Here is a 21,497-nt window from a genome sequence, read left to right as displayed (position 1 = left end):
TCGACTTGGAAGAGGCAATCAAGAGCATGGTGCAAGACACTATGCGTACTCTAACATGCTCCTCGAAACTTAATGATTTTGATATGGAACTAGAACGACTTCGAGCAATCCAACGACGTGCTGAACGAAGATACCGACGTACGAAAACAAAGGACGATCTACGGTCCGCCAGGCGCACGTAAAAGAAGATACAGCGCCGGTTAGACAAGCTCAAATCGCAACGTTGGGCTGCCTTCTGTGAGTCGCTAGATCCACGCAAGCCTTTATCGCAACTATAGAGAACGGTGCGCGGACTGCGGACACTTCCCGTACAGCGATTCCCATTCAAGGCGCTTGCCCTCTCCCAAAAGAGATCGGAGATTGACGTGGCAGAGGATTTCTGCGCCAGATTATCCGGCCAACTCACAGCTACCAACATTCCATCGCCTTCGAGCAGCTGTCCGCCACCACGTGATCACCGGTTGGATCTGCCATTCTCGATCCACGAACTGAAGGCAGCATTAGCTTTGTGTAGCCGCACATCAGCGCCAGGGCCTGACGGAATTTCCTACCGAGCTCTGTGTCACCTGGGGGAGCGAGCGAGAGGAGTTCTTCTTGAGGTGTACAATGAATCTTGGAGAAATGGCATGCTGCCAACAACCTGGAAGACAAGTCGCCTTGTTCCACTGCTGAAGCCTGGCAAGTCGCCGTTGGAGCTCTCATCATATCGCCCGATCGCTTTGGCGAGCTGTGTGGGCAAAGTAATGGAGAGGATGGTCCTAGGAGGCCTGGAGTGGTACTTGGAGTACCACAACACCTACCCAGATACCATGGCGGGCTTCCGACGCGGTCGATCATCGATCGATAACGTCGTCGACCTGGTCACCTACATTCAACATGAGAAATGCCGTAAGCGCCTCTGCGCATCCTTATTCCTCGACGTTAAAGAAGAAGAAGAAGAAGAAGAAGTTTATTTACCACATAAGTACACTGATATATACAAAGCGGTAGGGATGGCAGGATAAAAGCTGCATAACGGCAGCTTGACTAGTCCCTCCTCCCCATGAACAACATGTAGCAACATGGCAAGATATTCGTAGTACATTCTTGTGGCAAGGTCAATATATACATATTCACAGACGCATATATAGACACACATTTATACATATATATATATACATACACACAGGCATATTCGCATACATGTATGCATGAAAAGCAGAAATGACAACTTAGAAATATCAAACAAATACTTTTCAACCGACAAACCAAAAAGTTATTTATTCACAGAAATTTTTGCAGTAATGTGCTCTTGGATATATGGCGTATGTTTGCATCATTTAGACTATATTTGTTAAGTGTAGAGGGAAGACAGTAGGAGAGTGCTTGAAGGCCATAGTTAGTCCGAGGGCGCGGGACTTCCCAGTGTTCCGTATATCGATTTAGGCGAAAAGAAGGATTCCGCTGCAAGTTCGCGATGTTTATGATATGATTAGTACCCTTAATCATGTCACGTTTAAAAGAACACATAATTATATACTCATAAAGGCGGTCTACACGTAAAATCTTGAACTTCCGGAATATGTCACGCGTATGTCCATTGTAAGGTAAGTCTGAAATAGCACGTAAGGCATTCTTTTGAACTGAAACTAAATTACCTAATGATTTCTTAGTACTATTTGACCAGACCAGGTTACAATAGCGCAGGTGAGAAGCAAATAGTGCGTTATAAACCATAAGTTTCTGTGGTATTGGTAGTAGCCTCTGGCATCTGTGCAACATACCTAACGCTTTACTAAGTTTATTTCGTAAGTAATCGGTGTGGTGGTCCCATAGCATCAATTCATGGAAAATAACACCCAATGTTTTTGCTGTAGCGGAAAGTTCTATTTTTGTGTCATTGAGTGTGAGGCATTGGGTTAGATCACAAGGCGTGGCCTTCGCTCTAAAGAGGACCGCTTTTGTCTTGGAGCACTTTAACTGGAGAGAATTTTTTCCAGACCAGTTATATATCTTGTGAAGTATTTCATTTGCAAAATTGATGAGTTGATCCTCCTTAGTTCCTGAGAAGAATAAAGGGGCGTATGACAAGATTACGCATGAAGTCATCCTCTCTGCTCTCGCAGAGGTGGGAGTGGGTGGTCGGATGTTTCAATGGATACGGAGCTATCTATCCATGCGATCCTTCTTTGTAAGCAACGAGGAAGGCCATACTTCTCTACATTATAGCTACCGTGGCGTCCCTCAGGGCGGTGTACTTAGCCCCGTGTTATTTAATCTAACACTAATTGCTCTCCTTGAGCACGTGACAACCACAGTCAGGCTATCAATGTACGCGGAAGACATCTGCATATGGACATCTGAAGTAACACGCCTACAGTTGCGAGCGAGAATTCAGAGAGCCGCCACACAAACTGCTATCTACCCCCGTAATCGAGGCCTGGAAATTTCTTCCGAGAAATGCGCACTAGTGCCATTTACGTGCCAACCCATGGCAAACTACAGTGTAATGATAAATGGCCAAATAATACGACGGGTCCGATCGTACAAGTTTCTAGGTGTCATAATCGACAGGGACTTGTCATGGAGCCCGCACATATCATACGTGAAAACACGGTTGACAGGCATCTGCCACCTGTTCAAGTTTTTCGCTGGCAAGACCTGGGGAATGTCGCCTAGTGCCATGTTACAACTGTACAGGGTGCTCTTTCTAGGATTTCTGCGATACAGCTTGCCAGCAATAAACAACACAGGCAAAACGAATCTACGCACAATACAAAGTCTTCCGGGTCAGGTGCTCCGGATCTGTCTAGGCCTGCCACAGAGTGCTTCAACGGTGGCTACGATAGCAATCGCTAGAGACCACCTTGTCAAGGCCCACATTGAAATTGAAGTACTCAGGACCCATATAAGGCATCTAGCCAGGACTCCTCGTCACCATTTAGCCTCTCTACCAACGGACAGGCCACACACATCTTTCAGCCAAACGATAACTGCATATGATGAATCATTGCCAGCTTGTTTCACTCCGGCTGCGAGACCTTCGATCCCTCCATGGTGCCTCGCTCAGCCAAAAATCGACCTCGCAATACCTGGTATCTCGAAAAAAGCTGATCTGTCATCACCAGCCCTTAGACAGCTCACGCTACTATATTTGTACGAGAACTACCGTGACTCTACGCATATTTACACTGATGGATCTGTCCTTCCATGCAGCTCCGCGGTGGCAATCGTCATACCAGCGAAAACTACAACAATCAAATTTAAGACGACCCACGCGACAACATCGACGGCAGCAGAGCTCGCAGCGCTCTTTACTGCCCTTCATCACATTGGTGATGAACCGCCACACAAATGGACAATATTCTGCGATTCGAAGGCGGCACTGCAGTCTCTACTGTCACCTTTACGACTCGGACCGCACGAACAGCTAATATTCCATATTACAGAGACGTTACACCATACAAGTGATGCAGGCCATGAAATAACCTTCCAGTGGCTTCCAAATCACTGCGGGATTATCGGCAATGAACGGGCGGATCACGCTGCCCGCTCAGCCCATACTGAGGAGCGCCACGTCCCAATTCCTGTTTCTAGAACTGACGCGGCACGGAAGCTCCGCCTACTTGCTCGGCAGTGCACCGCGTCGCAATGGAATGAGCCACATTTAAGAAATACGCGACTGTACTCACTTGATCCAACATTAAGTCTTCGAGCGCCATCACAGCTTCGCCGTAGAGACGCCACGCTTTTATATGGACTTTGGTTAGGCGTTGCCCTTACTAAAGCCTATGCCTTCCGCATAGGGATGACCGACACACCAACCTGTGACCACTGCGGCCAGGAAGAATCAATTGGCCATATTTTGTGCGCCTGCCCGCAGTACAGTCCACAGAGGGCATGCCTTAGCCACGAACTTGACCGACTGGACGACCAACAGCTATCCGAAAAAAGAATTATACAACATCAAAAGGACCTACCTTCACAGAAGAAGGCCGTGCAAGCGCTTTTGCGCTTCTTGCGATCTACCGGCCTGTGTGAACGACTTTAACTGGAACACCTTTTGTGTGTGTGTCTCCATGTGTGCGCGTTCCCTCTTTTTAAAAAAAAAATTTTTTTTTCGTTTTCCTCTCTGTCATCTTTCTAACCCATATCCCCCATCCCCAGCGTAGGGTAGCAAACCGGAGACTCATATCTGTTTAACCTCCCTGCCTTTCCTCTTCATTCTCTCTCTCTCTCTTTGGCGAATGCTGCATTGAGTGCCTGCTTTCATGTATTGAGCGTATGTTCCTGCTTCTGATGCCGCTTGAACGTCTGACGTCGGTACAAATGTAAGCAAAGCTGAACCTAGAATCGCGCTTTTAGTGAGCAAGTCATTGTTCGAGCACGTCATATGCTCAAAGTAGGACATGAATAAACACCGGTGGTGAAATGAAGAAAACACACTTGTTTGATTTATTTCCTCCACTTAATTTCCCTTCTTTTTTTCACCACTGGCTTCGTTTAAGTTTTCGCTCGGTGTTGCTTGATAGATCAGCTGCCAATGATCAGCGAATCGTAGCGCGTCAGCCAATCATTGTTCTTAAGGCGCATGTTTTTTCGGCTATATGATTGGGGCTGGCGCAGTATTACGCACAGTAAGCCTTGCATTGTTTGATGCATTATGGGCTGGAATAAACATACGCAAAGTGCATGCGGAGCAGTCTTCTACCTATGAGAGCGCAACATTCATTGGGAAGGTGGCGCGCCCTGGTGGAAAAGTAGAGAAACACAACTACTTTGTCATATTCCCCCTTTTCTGCCTTTCGCATCTTGCTGCTAGCTTCACTTATATTGTTTCGCGTTGGTGCATATTTATAAATAAACTGAAGTTCCCCCAAAAGCGTGGCATCAGCCCATCAGGGCAGCTTGAGGCGCTAGAGCGCTCTTAAGGTGCTGTATTATTCTATATGGTTGTGTCGGTGGAATGGTCAAGTACAAAAAAAATTATGTCCGTCTTTATGGAAATAAAGTCCATAATTTGTTGGTATATACACGCGTTCATGTTAAAGGCTTATCAGTGCATGAGTATTTTATGGAAATGACTGTGAAAGTACGTGATCTGTATAAAGTACGCATGCTTTATTTCCACAAAACAAAAATACGGTATTGCAGGGGGAAAGTGTGGAAGAAAAGATGCCCGTGGCAGCTTGACCAGCGCCTAATAGCCGTAAAGCAAAAACAGCGCCAGAGCGGAAACAGTTTTTGTAATTGTTTGCAATGCAAGCACTAGAACATACCATGCATAAATATCACAGATGAGAAAAAAAAAGTGTAACATGCACAAAAAAAGCACAATTCACTGCATTTCCTAACTTTACATAATAGCATACAACTCACACACGAGGGAAAAAAGCAAGAAATCATTAAAAATGAGATCATTTAGTAACCGAGGTAGCCTGGAGCACACATTTCCGACCCGTAGTCAGTGCGCGATTCTTGTTCGTGTCAATACTCTGGATTTCTTCTATTCCATAGGAAACTTCGTGTTGCTTCAAGTTGAGCGAAAAAAAAACATTGGTGGACAGGCTGCAATTGCAGAAATTCCCCCTCTCAGATCAGGCAATTAGTTCATCTAAATACTCTTTTCTGCAGATGTAAAGAGGTGAATTACATGCACAAGAAAACACCCTTCAGGGTTGAATATTCCTTAGTGTGCACGAAGAAAGTGCTCCGGAAAGGGTACCGATCCTGGTGACGGTGCAGTCTAAGACAGCCTTTCATAGCGGGAGTTCTTACGTGGTAAACGAAAATCACAAGAACCCATCACGTGACGCCCAGGGAAAACGTCTCAAACAGCTAGTCGGCTTTGACACGAGAATAGCTTCTTTTATAAAGTGCACGCCGAAATGCTGCCTGTTAAAGACTGGGTAAGTAGGAAAGGCATCTTTGTATCTTCGATTAGCTGTCGTATTTGTTATGAACCGTGAACCATACAACAGTCTTTTATTACCGGTTCTCTACTAGCAGTTTACTGCGTTGGGCGTCCACAATAACGTGGGCGGTGCATCCGGAGCTCTTTCCGTGCCTATTTTCGCTATGGAAACGGCAAAAGGCGAATCTTTGTCTACGAATACCCCGACAACAAATCGCGTTTCTTAAAACGGCATCACATATTTTTGCTCCCTATGGCGGCCTCCTCCAATGCTACAATTACCACGTTAGCGTCAAAACCTGTAAATAATAACTTCATCAAATAACCTTAGTTAACTATCAAACAAGCTGATATCCGACCATACAGAGTCCGCCGTGCTGGAAGAAAACATAGTGAAGGAAACATCATCACCTCGTTTAAATGCAGCTCTTTAAAAATCGGCTTCTAATAGAACAGATCACACGGTGTATATTTCACACTGTTCCCCAAATGAGGCTGATCTTAAGGGCTGGTCATTGTTTCTTTCTCAGTTGAGAATACCGTAAATAGAGCTGCATCGGTGTCTGTTTTCTCTTTATTTTTCTGTTATTTTCTGTTTTTACAGAATTGTTCAGAGGTTTTAGACGCTTTTTCGCAGAACATCAACGAGTGAAATGTTGGTGTTCTTGCCGCCATTAAATATAGCGCTTAAAACTGTTCCTTCCTCGCGAAACTACAAAGACATCTACTGTAGAGTTGTTTTAATATATTTGTGTGATTTGCGATGACAGCTGCTCATGGTTGTAGTGAGTCTTCCAGCTAGATTTCCTCTGAGATGAGCAAAAATATGCGAATGCAGGTATAAAAAATAGGCTGGTAATATTAAAGCGCATAATCTGAAAGAAAAAAAAATAACATGCACCGTGCGTAAAACACTTTCAAAATTTGAATTCATTCGTTTTCTCTGCGTTTCAACTATATAGGCAGAGAGCGCAGATGCCAGCTGAAACATTTTGTGCAGCTTTCAGACATTTGAGGCCGTTTTTCCAAAGAACCAAGTGCTGCCAATAGAGAGAGTATCTCTGTTGTTCAACATGACAAATTGCCCCTGATGCAAAAGAAATCCGCCACTGCACCGTACTTGATCAACGACAGAGCACTACTTCCACAATGTGGTTCACTTTCTCGGTAGCGCCATGAGCTCCATTCAACAGATTTGCGTGCAGTGTTACGTGCGCAGCCAGCACTCAGTGTGAAACTAACTTGCTCCCTAATATCCAAAGCGCATTGGGAAGTAAGGCTGCGAACAAATAGATAAGAAAGAGCACGCACTGATAAGGCAAGGGTACGTGTAGAAGTCCGAAGAAATAGAAAATGCTAGAGGCAGAGATTGGGGGTGTCTTCAAATCGCGGGAAATGTTACTCCGTTTCAGATAGCAGGTCGCAATAAGTTTACGCAATTTATCACTCTTGATGTTTTACCGTGATGGAAAATGTGTCTTACCTTCAATCCATCCGGACATAATACACCTGAAATACTGCCGAACTGACCAGAAATCACGCATTGAAGGCTTCGCTTGAGTCGATGTATTTATCCTTTTCTTTTAGTCCCGAACTATCTTTTTCCTGTTTTCTACTTATTTCTGCATTTTATAGGCTTGGTATTATCATAATGTTTAAAACGGAGCGCTCGGAGCTTAGTGGAACACCGAATTCGCTTGTTGACAAGTTTCCTGTAGTTGCGCCATCAACCAAATGCTACGCCAGCTGTGACGTTTAAATAAACTGCAATAAACTGGATGCTGCTAAACTAGATGTTCCATGAGTATTTCAGTAGTTGTACAGTGCCTGATTCGCTAATAGTATCTCATTAAATTCTGCGGTTTTACGCGCCGAAACCACGATCGCATAATGAGGCACGGCGTAATGAGAGGACTCCGGAATAATTTTGATCTTGAAGCAGAACCTAAGCACAGGCACACGAGCACTTTTTGCATTTCACCCTCATTAAAATGCGCAAATGGAGATCAGCAGCGCCAAGCCACAACCACTAAGCTACCAAGGCGGATTTGCCCCTTTTTTCTCGTGGGTTTTGTGAAAGGTAAAAATAGGCAACCGGTTTCTTAGCTTTGCAAAAACGCCTTCCTTAAAAAAATGAAATAACACGACACAACGGGAAGCTGCGAAACGCTTCAGGCCTTAAAAAAGAGTTTGCACGGAAAAGGCCGTTTTCTTTTGCTTTAAAAACACGGTATTTAACATTTTATTTCAATATGCTGAACGTGTCTTGGGGACACCAAATTGTTTTTCTTTTAATTATTGTAGAGAGCATGCAGAATCGAAATACACAAAGGTATGTCTGTTAGGAATATAGCTCAGTGTAAGTACCAGACGATGGCGCACCACTGCATAGATAGGAAAAGCTGGTCTCTCGCACAGCAAACTGCCTCCTCTCCCGTTGTTCATCTCTGCTCAAGCACAAGTTTCGCTTACGCACAACTGTTCTTGAACGCATTTTCAAGATTTGCGCAAGTTTCTAACGGAATGAAAAGCTTAAACTGAACATTCTCGCGTCTTTCTCAAAGCAAGCTGATAGAACCATCAAAAGTGAGCACTGATAAGTGTTTAGGTTGTTTTTTTCTCTGCGCTCCTGAAACATTGTGACATACTTGTACTAAAACGAGAACGAAATCAAAGAGCTGTCCATTATGTTGTTGCAGGGATTTCCGGGAGCTGTATTGTTTGCCATCAAGTCATCGTACGGATCGAGACGGTAACCAAAGGGGGGCGTAAGTACATTTTTCTAAAGTGCTATCATTTCTGCATTCACGCGAACAGTAAAACTCATTTTTAGTTTTCAATCGGCGGTCATCGGCACTTTACATTAGGCATTGACTAGCGGATATGCGTGTTATTGCTCAACCTTGCCATGCACTGCACATTCTGTTTTTCATCTCGTATATCCGGGACAAGCACAAACTTCTTCACGACTTGTGCGCATGGCACTTCACGACATCCAAGCGGCTTAAGTATACCCTACTCATTAATTTACCTCCATGGGAAGTTCTCAGCGATTAACCTTTAATTTTCACTCTGAAATTAATTTTGGATTGCGGACTCCTACCAGTGAACACTAAAACGACAACGTATAGAAAAAGTCGTTTAACCTTTTCACCAGACTAAGTACTAAATACGTTAAACTGAGACTATTCTGAGAATTAGGCGCAAAAGACCGTGACAACACGTGAACAGAGATCAGTTAGCACTGGTTAAGCCATTGACACGAAAAGTACTCTTTTAACAACTGACGATATTAGGTCTTTTTTAGTAGTTGTAGTAGTGCTGGCAGCAGTAGTAGTAGTAGTCGTATCAGTAGTCGTAGCAGTAGTCGTAGTAGTAGTCGTAGTAGTAGTATCAGTAATGCTGCTCCGTTTTTTTTTACTTAGCAGCGTAACGGACTAAGTTTGTACAGCGCAAACAAACAGGACAAGAAGACATGCAAAACGACGTGGACAGGCATTGCCCACGTGGGCACTACGGAGCGTATACAAAGTTGGAAGCTGAAGTGACTGAATTTGTGCTGAAGCGCATACGCAACAACCTACAGCCAACAGAAATTCCGTCAGCACGGATGCCACCAAGCGCCACAGTCGTTGAGGCTACTGAGCCTTCAGAAGTAGAAAGGATTAAAGGCAAAGAGCAAAAACGTAGTTATGACCCAGTAACAGCGTCTCTCGAGAGAGATGTAGCAACATGTCCGGGAGCGAAGTCTTTCGGTGTCCTGGTAGCTCTTATTTTTTTTTTTAATAAATAACAATCCTCCACCTGAGTAAAGAAATCTTATTACTCATCACTGCTATGGCTCCGACTATATGCCCTGGAACCTTTCCTATTTCAGACCCATACGTTCGCACATAGTTCACGGAGTAATGAACAGCCACGGTACGGATGAATAAACTTGCACACGAACTGGTGTGCCAAGGGTACCGGACATTGTACTCACGAGTGACTAATGCAATCCGTAGAGTCCACCAGGATACGCCATTATAGCGAATGGGCATTGGGCTTCCCGCTCGTTACCGGACACGGTGGAGCGGCACGTTTCAGTGAATTTCGCGCGTTTTTTATTCCCGCGCGCCTACGGGCAACCACACCCGTGGATACGGACCACACTTCGCGCGAGGTCGCTGGCGAGTGCACGGACAGAGCCTCCGAGGCATGACGGCGAGACCGTGGCCGACGATCATCGTGCGCGTGACCGTACGCACTGGTTCTGTAATATGGTGCAGCATGCTGCGAGTCTGCAGCTTCTCTCAATCGCTATGAACGGAGATGCAGAGAACTAGCATAGTTGTTCCCTTGCTTGAAATGGGCCAAAGACATCTTTGTAGTCTAACCATTGCGCTGCTGCCTCTTTCTTTTTTCCCTTCGCGTGTGTCTTGCTGTGCAGCTACTTGCTTTGTGGCGTCAACTTAACAAATACGAGTGCTGAAAGGAATTCCTTATTTCGCATTGTTTGTTGAAACAGTACGCTGAGGCATTTTCTGCGTAGACTTTATTTATCAAAGTTATATTAGAAGCAGAGACAGAGCATAATATTTTTTGCTTGCCTATTTAATGATAACGTTTGAAATACTTTTTGTCGCCACACCTGAAGCAGCTAACACAAGATATATGTTGCGAAGACAAAAGTTTAATAAGCGCTATATACCGTCGAGACTAAACACGCAACATGACAGGGTCGCAACGCTCTAATACGTGCTAGTCTCAATTATTTGAATTGATGAAATCAAATTGAATTTATTTGCGTGAGCTTATCTCAGAAAAAAAAATGTAAACATTTTGTATAACTCTCATCTTTCGCCTTCCAAGTATACCTTTTTTATTAATAATTCTTATTGTTTCTCGTGTTGATGACAAGAAACCGCATTACGTGGTTTCTGTTGATGTCGATTTATTGCTATTAGCCGGCGCAAAAGCAATCAGTATCGCATTTATACGTATGTGTGTGTCCCTAATGCTACGTTGTGTTGATATAGAGAGCTCGGACCGAGTAAAACATCTCAAGCAAATTTACGACGAGGTAGTGAATGGCGTTTAAGGCACAATATACTCTCTTTGCGCTGCAGGAGATGGGAAGATAAAACACCGGTTGCTTTTTTGTGTGTTGCATTAGATAAGTTCTGCGTCATCTGGCTATTCTCTAAGTAAAAAAAAAAGTAAGAATAATCAGTTCCTGTACTGATTGTTTTTCGAAGGAAAAGAGACAACGAAACAACGCTTCTAAAGTTATCGATGCTGTAGCGGTAGATCTGGCAAGAGAGTCTTACTTGCAACTCTTACGGTAAAAAAAACAAAAATAAAATAGACCTTGAAGTACACTGTCTAAGCAAAAGCAGGCGTGCTATCAAAACTGCGATGCGACGATCCACTTTTTCCACTTATAAAAGCAGTGCTTTTCTTTATCGCTTGGTTTTGAAATCGGTACAAGTGTTTCCACATGAGAAGAACGACTTCAAAAACCCATGTAATCCTTGGCAGATCCTATAGAGATTGAGAAATACCGGTCTTCGATTTACACGCACATCCATTGTAGCCCTTAAGGCTCTAGAAACCTTTACTAGCGAGCGAAGATTACCGGAAGAGCAGGAACGCTTTCTAAGCTACCTCAATGAGCCAACACTTTAAGGCAGACTATAGCCTTACACGCAGGAAACAATGTGTCACCATTAGTGCGGCCTGTGGCGGTCTATTTTGTTGTCTTTCAGTAAAGCACTAAGGAAATGGACTGCACAAGAGCGGCGATACTTTATTTTGCTTTCCAGATAAAATATTTGTAGACGTCTCTAACAAAATGGCTTTTGGGAGAAGGGTCAAATGAATAATGTGACTAGCGTTTTCTCACGAATATTTATTGCAGAGCACTGCTTTGTTTCTTTAGTAGTGGTCTTCACAAACGAATTTTCAATACTCCACACGATCCCTAACCACTTCCGCACAAATTGATATCAATGCGGCTAAGCTGCCCAAGAAGAATATGCGTATTAAACTTGATCGTGCTGCACTTTGAACATAACGAGTTAAAGGAGCCCTTGTTTTTCTCTTTCAAGAGAACTCCTGCTCACTGTGTCACTGAATAGAAAGTCTTAGGCTGTGTCAGACAGTAGCAATCATAATCGTGCTCAGTCTAACTGGCGTCATTGGAAACTCTAGCCAGCATAAGCACAAATGTCTTTTCGAGTCTTCAGAATTATCAACTAGGTGCATGTCACTGCTGTATATGTCGTCGTCATTGCTTCGCCGGCAGGTCAGAAGAATTGTATGCATCATGCAAAGTATTTCATATCCACGTATCCATAGCCTAGCCAAAGAGAAAAGAACGGCAGAAGGTTACGTTCATCTATTGCTTGTGAGACTCTCATGACAGAAAACATTTCTTGTTATCAACAGAAAGACAGTATTTCGCTGTCTATTCTTATCCAGCAAGATCTTTTGAGAATTGCTTGCTGATCATCTAAAAGCATAATATAGAGCTTCATGTATAGGGCACGTTATCCGTAAACATGAACGGTTACGAGCCAGCCGGTACTCACACTGGCCAACCTCCTTGTCTTTCCTTCCCCTTTTGTCTCTCTATCTCTCGCCATTTATGCTGGGGATATAGAATGTGCGTGATAATCAAGAGGCTGTATTTGTTACCCTAATACGTACTTGTTATTGGTCCACTGCCTTCGCTAGTAAGTTGGCTACCACTACTTGCCAGCGCTCGTACTTGACATGGCATAGACTAGGAAGATTTTCATTCAGGCCTTCATTTACACTTCGTCAGATGTCTCTGGTCGTTATCTTCCAACTGCTGCACCTTTCTCCCCGCTTCATACTCACCGTCTTTGATCGTTGTTCTCATTTTTCTCTTTGTAAAAGATGTTAAACATTCACTTATGAACATGAGACAAATTTACAGAGACGTTCTTCTTTCTTGAAGACCATTCTGTGTTAGGTGGCACCATGCGCAGGTCAGTTATTATTTATCGCTGTTTGGTGCTGCTTGTTATGATAGGCAGTCTTTACGTGCAGCCAATCCTTTTAGTCGGCTTTTGAGTGCAGGTCCTCACCCATAATTCACAAAGTAGTTCAAGCAGTTCATCAGCTACATCGGTCCACAGGAGCAGGCGACGAACCAGTGCGTAGCCGCAAACGGCAATATTAACACAGTTCGCGAGCCAGCGAAATGTCTTTACGAAGGGAAATCTTTGTGAACTTAGTGCGCTGATACTTGAGCAAGCAGGAGATGTGCCGGCACTAATCGAATTAGTGGTATTAGCAACTTCTGTATACTTCAGGACATACTAAAGAAGACGAGCAGTCTGTCAAGTAATCCCTGTTTAATGGCGAGAAAGTAGAGAAGTCAATGGGGGGGGGGGCTTTGACATCTGGTGGGTATGACATGAATATCAGCAAACAAAAATGAATTCCATTTATTTTTAGTTTCACAATGGTACCCTTTTAATAAAACCATCTAATGTAGTTGGTAGCCAACGATGACTTCATTCATGCGGCCGGATACTTCTTTTTGTGCTGAGGCTTTGTAGGTTTCAACGCGGCCTTCTTCCGAACTCCGTTTCGACTTCTTCAGTGAACTGACGTACGCTTTGAATCATTCATTAAAAAAACTTTTATTGCTCTAAAGGAAGGTGAAGATTTTAACTCTTCATGGTAAGCTCCCCTGGTTCAAAGAGCCAGCGGCTTCTGGTGCCCGGCGAGCTTGCTCGACTGTATTTGTTTGAGCTTAAAAACATAGTTTAAGGACTTGTTTTAAGTGGATCGACAAGGTTGCGGCACTCTTCATTGCTCCAGTGAAAGTAATATGCTTTCCCAGTGGGGAAGTTAGAGATCTGACATTTCTGTTATCGGAATCGACGCATGATTAAAACGCAAATGCTCAGGGCGATTAAAAGAACGTGCGTTAACAAGGAAATTCCAAGGTACAAAGCACATTACGGAGGTAGTGTCACTTACAGACATTCTAACGCGCAATGTCATCAGCGTTTAGTCCAACTCGTACGCGCTTTAGTTCTATAAAATTATCTCGCGTGGATTTGCCTACAGTGGCACCGTTTTGAATGTGATCGGTGGCATGCTTGACATTAAAAGAGAAGTCAGCATGGACGTACATCATCGTGCACACATCTGATTGCCTGTTTCGCCCGCTCCAGTACTCTAAACTTAGCAGACGAGAAATGGGATGAGAGCCTGCAGGGGCTCCGCAGACATGCAAGAACAGGAATGATGGGGTTTCAGTTTATTCGTTAGCAAACCACACATTTACGAATGAAGTTTTTTTAAAGAGGCACAAGCCGTGACAGATGGCCAAGTTGTAAAACATATCTTTTTTTGGAAGTGCGGAATGTGAAAAAAGGACTGCCTATTTTCTAAGCTAGGGCACGTATCCTGGAATCTTGGGGCAGAATTCACGAAGCTTTTCGTGATTAAGTGCTAATATTACGGCCAGGTTCACGGTTGGCTGGCACTTGCTCGTGAACGGTTTTAGCTTGATAAATTTTCTGGGAATGCGGCCCATTTTCGGCACCTCTACCGTAGTGTTCGTGGTCTACGTAGTATTTCACCGACTGCAACCAAAAACGCAGCTGATTTCTTTGTGTTATTTTTCTTTTATGCAAGGAATCTACATCTCGCACAAAGTTTTGGATCTGAATGTGCATATCAGAACAACTCCGGTCCTTTCATTCGGTGGTGAATGATGCGTTTACCATCTTTTACTCGCTTCTCGCCTTTCCTCTACTGGCCACTAAAGTCCCTCAATGATTCCAAAGTACAGACAGGCTTTGATCCAGCCGACGACGCCAGCGATAGGCTGATCGGTGACATGTGACCTTGCTCCGCCCCTTTGCCACCATGAAAGTTCCTGCGTGCCGGGGGAAGTGCGCGCGTTTCGCCTGCTGTGCTATACACACTGCTGCGGTAATTTCGTTGCGGGAGGGCCGAATGGCCTTGTTGCTTTGCGGTTGGGTGCCGAAACCGGACGAACGATGGCAAGAAGTTATTTTGCATCCCGCGCGGCAACCAGAACCTAACCAGAAGAAAAGTATGCTTGCACAGAATTGGACGGAAGGACTTTGAACTGCCGGTAACTGCACGGTTATGCGACGCAAGAAACACAGAACGATACAAAGGTGCGATAGAAAGTATACACGTGCATGCGTCGAGCTATGATAGTATTTCACTCGCGCGCATGAATGTTGACGGCCGAAGTTTGTGGATATTATTTATTTTAGTTCATTATGAGCCCGCTGAATAGCTCAGTATGACCTAGGATGCAAAGGACCGAAATTCCTTGTTGCTGTGCGGGTGAGTGCCGAGATCAGACGGAGGACGGCAAGAAGTTATTTTGCCTTCCGCGCGGCAAACCAAACCTAACCCGAAGATAAATGTGGTCGCATAGAATCGGACGGAAAGACAGAACCGTCGGTAACTGCACGACTATGCGAGGAAAGTAACGTAGAGCGATACGAAGGTGTGAGAGAAAATATACACGTGTGTGTGCAGAGCTGCGATAGTAATTCATTCACGCGCATGAATGTTGACGGCCGAAGTTTGTGGAGATTATTGATTTTAGTGCATTATGAGCCCGTTGACTTAGCAAGTGCAGTATGACCTAGCATGCAAGTAAATAGTGGGGCAGAAACGCATTAACTCGCTGACAAATATCCGCATTGCGTTACGTGCGATAAAATATAAATTTCAGCAGCGAATTCTACTTTCACACTTCCCTGTGTTTGCGCGCGTTGTTAACTGCGCTTTACAATATGTCCAAAAAGTCATTTCCAACTGTGCATATCCTAATCGTTTTTTGTGCATTGCATATGTGAATAAATATATCCCTAAGTGCCTGCATTACTCTGCTTTTAAAAACGAATACTGCATAGCCACTGCTACTGGCCATCAAATAATAAAGTGTAATAGTATAATACAATTTATCAACGTACATTACATACAGCTGCGAGCTCGTTCCTTCCATGTTTCCCATACAGTCGAAGAATTTTGAGTAATCGGCAATGCCATTTTACTGATGAAAAACACACAACTGCAAATTAGCATAAGAAAAACGCCAGAAGCTATACACCGATCGCCAGCAAAACACAATGTAGTAACAGCTAGGCCAATCCGCTTGCGTTTCGTATAAGGGCGCCCTAATTCTTACGGGGCTTTAGCGGTGCACGGAGGCGAAAAGGCATAAACACAACAATACAGGTCATGATTCAAGTTTACGTGGCGACGTCGCACGGTTCACGAGAACAGTCAACCGCATTCACACACGTGCACACACTACGCTCGATGTTGGTGTGCCGCGACATTAGATCGCGCTGGCAGCCCGAACACGATCGAGGAGACTCGCTGACATGATCCATACCGCCGCTTTAGAATGTCACGACAGTTGCACTGGCTCGTAGCACTGAACCAGAAAACAAAAGCCGTCGTGTATTCGCTACACGACAAACACACTCAGCGGCAAGAAGACTGTTGGCGCACTCATTTCCACACACATACAGGATGTTGTTTAGTTGCCTCTGAGGGTCGCACGTTTCAGCGACGTTATGTCGAAACTTTTCGGTCCAAGTCACTGTCAGCCTTCTTTTTTTACCCGAATTTTTCGTTCAAAGTAACCGCTATGTGTACGCAGCACTTTTGCGAGCAAAAGAATTTACAGAGCAAACAGGATTAAGCGCAAGCAATCACCAAGGCTCGCAAACGAACGCAAACGAACGAAAGGTAAACATGCGGAATCGCGAGGCGATCAAGCACGCATTCCGTGAGCGCTTTTCTTTCAGCGCTCATTTGAAATTAAAGGACTAGATTTAGCAGTTCGGGCCCTTCTTTCGTTTTTCACCACAGTCAGGCACCAGTAGCGTTTTATTTCCGCGCGTGTGCAGATATTTTTTCACCTCACGAATGCCGCGGCGCCGCGGTTTAGCTTGGGCGCAGTCTGCTACAGGAACTTCCTAGGTGGCGCGCGCGGCAGATGTCGCTACCTTGTTATAGAGGGACCTTACTGGCCACACGCAGAGCTGATGTAAAAAAAATAAGACATGCCTCTGGTACTTTCTCCAGTTTTTCCCGCTACGTTTACCACCAGGCATGCAAAAAAAAGAAAGTTCCGCTACGCCAGCTGCGTGCCGTGACAGGCCCGCTACTGCGGGTCATTACGCGCGCAAACAGCGTTTCAACAGTTCCTCCCGCATCCTTTCAGCACTTCTTCCGCTTCAGCGCGAAAAGAAAAAAAAAAGATCTGATACAACAAAAGCGAAAGGTTAGGCGCCCTTCCGAATGCCAGCCGACGCACGTGGCTGCCTAAAGAAAAGACGGGCGCATTGGCAATTCATATCAGAAGGAAGGCTGCTCCACGCCTACCGAGCTCGCGGGGCAAAGTTTTCAACTGTGTGGCTAAACCTCAGGGTAGGTCGAAACTGTAGAAACGAAAATCTCAGAGTTTTGCATATCGCGCGGTCGGCTAGCGACGGTGAAAGGAATTCAACCGAGCTTTTAAGGAATGTTAAACTTTGCATTTTAACTGTTGGCTCGTTGGGCATCGCCTGAGCAGAAAAGATAGATGGCAGCGTGTGTACTTGCCCCCTCATTTCCATAACTTTTTTGCTAAACTTGTGCACACGTTCCATCCTCCTTCCGTAATCGCTAGGTATACTAATGTTATTGTAGGACCTTGAACGCCATAAAACAACAAAACATAAAGTAAACTCATCATTTACCACAAGAACCGCACTTCATTATGTTTAGAATAGTGTCATTGGTCAGTTATGAGATGCAACAATTTTATCTCGTGTTTCTGAAGCTCGTGATGAGCGCTTAAGTTCTTCCAGCCGTGCAGATAGTATGCGCAAAAATTCATTTCTGAGCATCGTTTTTTTTTTTTTCGTTCGCGCACTCTCGAACTTTTTTTTCACGAAGACATCTTTTTCAACACTTGAGATTGTCGGCGAACGAGATACGCTCTAAGATGCCATAATTCAGGTTTCTCGACGACACTTAATGCAAGCGCCGTTCTTGTTTGACTACTGGATTCACTTTTTATGCCACCCTAATGAAAGTTGTCAACAATAAGTACTTCACGGAGGAACAAACGGCCTAACATTTTTTTAAAGCGGCCATTCTCTGCCCTTCAAATCTGATTTCTCTGCCGTGAATGAAGTATCTTTGCTGGCAACATTGTTTACCGCTAAGTACGCGTACTCGGATTGCTTCTGTGCGCGCAGTTTAACTCCAACAGGATTCAGCCGAATAAAGCGACTTGTAAATGTTTGCTGAAAATTGTAGTCGTACTATTTGCGCGTTATCCTTCTGTCCGGGCAAACGTAAGGCGTTCATGGGAAGGAGAAGCCATTGTGGAAGAAGTCAGTATGTTTAAGTAGTGAATCGTTTGTAGTGCTTTTACTAGCTTGCGCAATACTATCGTATTTGACAATGTACGTGTAGGGACTTACGCCCACTTGTCAGTTACATACACAATGCAATGAGTATACTACGAAGAAAGTAGTGAATTTATGCTTAAGCGAGCTCGCTATTTTGCTCCGTGTTTCGGTTCCAATAAAGTTGCATTTCATACGATTCCATGAATCTCTAAACTGATAATAATTAGCGAGACGTAAATTGTTGTGCCTTTCAATCTAGTGTTCAACAATGCGCCCTATAAATGAGGGATTTTCGCCTGGCACTTAATATACTAACTATGCTAAAAACGCTGCCTTTTCTAATTCATTTGCACCTTTCTGTGATGCGAGAGGAAAGTGCGCTTGTATGTTTTTCCGCACGTGTCCTACTGTCACGTAGTAATAGGCAAATGAAAATGAATCGGCCAGAAGAAAACTTAATTAGGAAAGATTGAAGTTCAGGCTTCAGCCCCTCTGGTGGATGTTTGAATAAGAAAGCTACGCATCGGGGGAAGGGGGGAGGGGACAACGCGTAAATGAATTGAGCAGCGGCCACTTCACTTTACCATCTAGATTTTAAGCTGATAACAAAGTTTGTACGACCGCAGTCCACGAAGGTCACACACCAAACAGGCCAGAAGAGGGAAACAAATTTTGAAGCAGTAGTCCGTGAAGCACTGATGCATCCCAAAGCGTGACCTTGTTCACTTTATTGGTCTCTTGTGCTTAGTACAGGATGCTCACTGTTTGAGCAGTGCTACGTTGCAGATTCATTGTTCCACTATACGCCTTCTTTCAAAACAGCACCACGCCTCTACGAACTAATACCTTCTGTGTTTCTCACCTGAAGCTGAGCACTGTGAGGGGCCGGTATGACTTGTGACTCCGGGGATCGGCCATGGGTCGCCCCCAGAAGTCATTCATCCAAAGCGCTGACGACGATGACGACAGCGCGTGTCGCCTGCTCTCACCGGTGACGTCTGGGTTCCCCACCACCGCCACCATGTCGTCGTGCACGAAATCTCCATCCAGCGAGTTGACGTAACACAGCACAGCCACAACACCGGCACACATAGCGGGTATCCACGCGGCACTGGTCGCACACCACTTCCGTCTAAAACCGTAGTCGATGCACGTCGGTGCTTTTGCGCCGGCACCGTCACGCCGCTTTTGCTGGTCTTGCTGCGGATGGTGGTGTCGACGGCAGCGGGGTCATGTCCGCCGCTGTTCCTCTGCTGGACCTGAACTCGAACTGAGTTGGGGACCCGAATGATGTTCAAGGTAGTCACGTGCCCTTGCAACTGCGGAAGCACACATGGCGCTCAGCGAGCCGGTCACCGAACGCACCATGCCTGCACCACGTGCTGGTTTGCTACGGCGAACTTTGCTCAATGAGTCTAGATGGCAGCGCTTCCGCTCACCGTTCGAATGATTTGATGTTTCCGTTCTAGCCGTCATCGTGGTGGACGCATCTCCAGAAGTCTCTAGGTAAGCGCGGAGCCAGGACGTCTCCGCAACTCCACCCAGCCAACCTCCTATAGCCATAGTCGGACGTCACACAGCGAACAGAGTTTCAAATAGAATGGTCTAAACACCGTGCGCGGATATTTGCAAGTCAGCGCGGTACGCTTACACAAGGCAACGGAAAACGGCGTGGACGATTCGGCGCTTACAAAGCACGTGCAGCGTAGGATGGCTTACTCACGGCCCTAAGCGTATTCAGGAGTATGTCCACTCACGACGGCGTTCTTCTTCGACGCTCTCGTCGACATAACATCATAACCCGAGATAGATCTGCATAATGGGTGCAATGCTTCGACAAACACGCGGGTAAGAGATACAAAACAAGGACGATGTCCTGCCTCCGCTTCGGGATGCGAGCGCCGGCCGCCTGCTCTGCATGCCAACGGCACGAACTGCGACCAGAATACTACGTCAGAAAAAAATAAAAAATATACAAGAAGTGGAGGTATCGAATGACTACCTGTATATCCCTTGAAATGGCGTCATTGTCATTGTCGTTGCCTACGCATAAGCTACACGACGCTAGTTCCACTTAAAAGAATTCTCCAGGCTTCCGCACCCTTGTGCTGAACAACCTACCGGATAGCGGGACCTGAAACTCCAACCCGAGCACTCATGCGCAGCGTTCGAATAAAGCAAAACATTCAGGCTTACGGGAGCGCACACGGCGTGACAGAACGGACGTAGGACCTGGGCGCGTGCACAAACACGCGCGATCGTGCGAGCGAAACGCGCCAGAGACCGAGCGTGAGGCGTTTCACCGGCGATGAGACGCGAAGAGGATCTGCATGACCCGAGAGAACCGCGGCGGCATTGCGCATGTACCGTTGAAGCGAGGCGCTGGCGCAGCGCCTGGCGTTTTGAGCGGTCTGGTGAGGGCTTTAGGAAGTGGCGCCATCTGTCTGGCGTTACAGAAGTTGAGGGGGCGACGGAGTCGGGAAAGCGCGCTTGTTGGACGCACGGACTTTGAACCGCTGCCTGTCCAGCTGAAATATAAAGCTGGAAGGAGTCAAGGAAAGAATTCAGTGGCCAAAGAGATGATGATGAGAACAAAAATAAAGGACACGGGAACGTGAGGAGCGCAGGTCCATCAGAAATAAAGCAAGGGTTAGATGTGCATAGATAAATTATAATGTAAGTAATGTTATGGAGAGCCTGAGGCAAGAAAGAAAGGATGGAAGGAAAGGAACATCCTGTAAGGCAACAAGGCAACTAAATGTCCCAGGGGTTTCTTCGTTCTCGATTGTATTTGTTCTCTACAGCACTCCAGGAAGCTCATTGTGTACCGACCAGAAATGAATGTGAAAGCGCAGGTATCGGGAAAAGCCGCCATGTTGCACTGCGAATGAGGAGATTGCTATATAGCTGATACCTAACCTGGTTGCTTGAACAAATAAAAACGACACGAATTAGATGATGACAACAGAAACGAAGGTACGAATAAGAGGCTGCAGTGTCTTGTTTTGCGAACTGTGACTACATTTTTTCTCGAATGCGAGAGAAATCGACCAAGCGAGACATGTACTGCGCAAATATTTCCACAGTAACCCATTCATCGGACATGCACGCCCAAAGGGAATACAGTTCAAAAAATAAGGATATTACTAAAAAAATTGGATATCAAGTGGCATGTTTAG

The 21,497-nt window shown here is 45.3% G+C and overlaps 1 protein-coding gene across 2 annotated transcripts in view; it reads right to left on the bottom strand.

Moving 5' to 3' along the window:
- The window catches only part of LOC126519694 (protein O-mannosyl-transferase TMTC1-like), a 110,238-nt gene extending 89,571 nt beyond the window's left edge, over nt 1-20,667 (bottom strand). For both annotated transcript variants that reach the window (XM_050169054.3, XM_055065340.2), the window contains exon 1: nt 19,181-20,667. In XM_050169054.3, coding sequence (XP_050025011.3) covers nt 19,181-19,410 — 230 coding nt within the window. In that variant the 5' untranslated portion in view covers nt 19,411-20,667. The remainder of the gene's footprint in view (nt 1-19,180) is intronic.
- Between the last annotated feature and the right edge of the window lie 830 nt (nt 20,668-21,497).

The sequence above is a fragment of the Dermacentor andersoni genome, chromosome 10, assembly GCF_023375885.2.
Source record: "Dermacentor andersoni chromosome 10, qqDerAnde1_hic_scaffold, whole genome shotgun sequence".
In the NCBI taxonomy this organism is placed as follows: Eukaryota; Metazoa; Arthropoda; class Arachnida; order Ixodida; family Ixodidae; genus Dermacentor; species Dermacentor andersoni.
The sequence above is the reverse complement of the archived record's forward strand: the minus strand, read 5'-3'. Positions and strand labels throughout refer to the sequence as shown.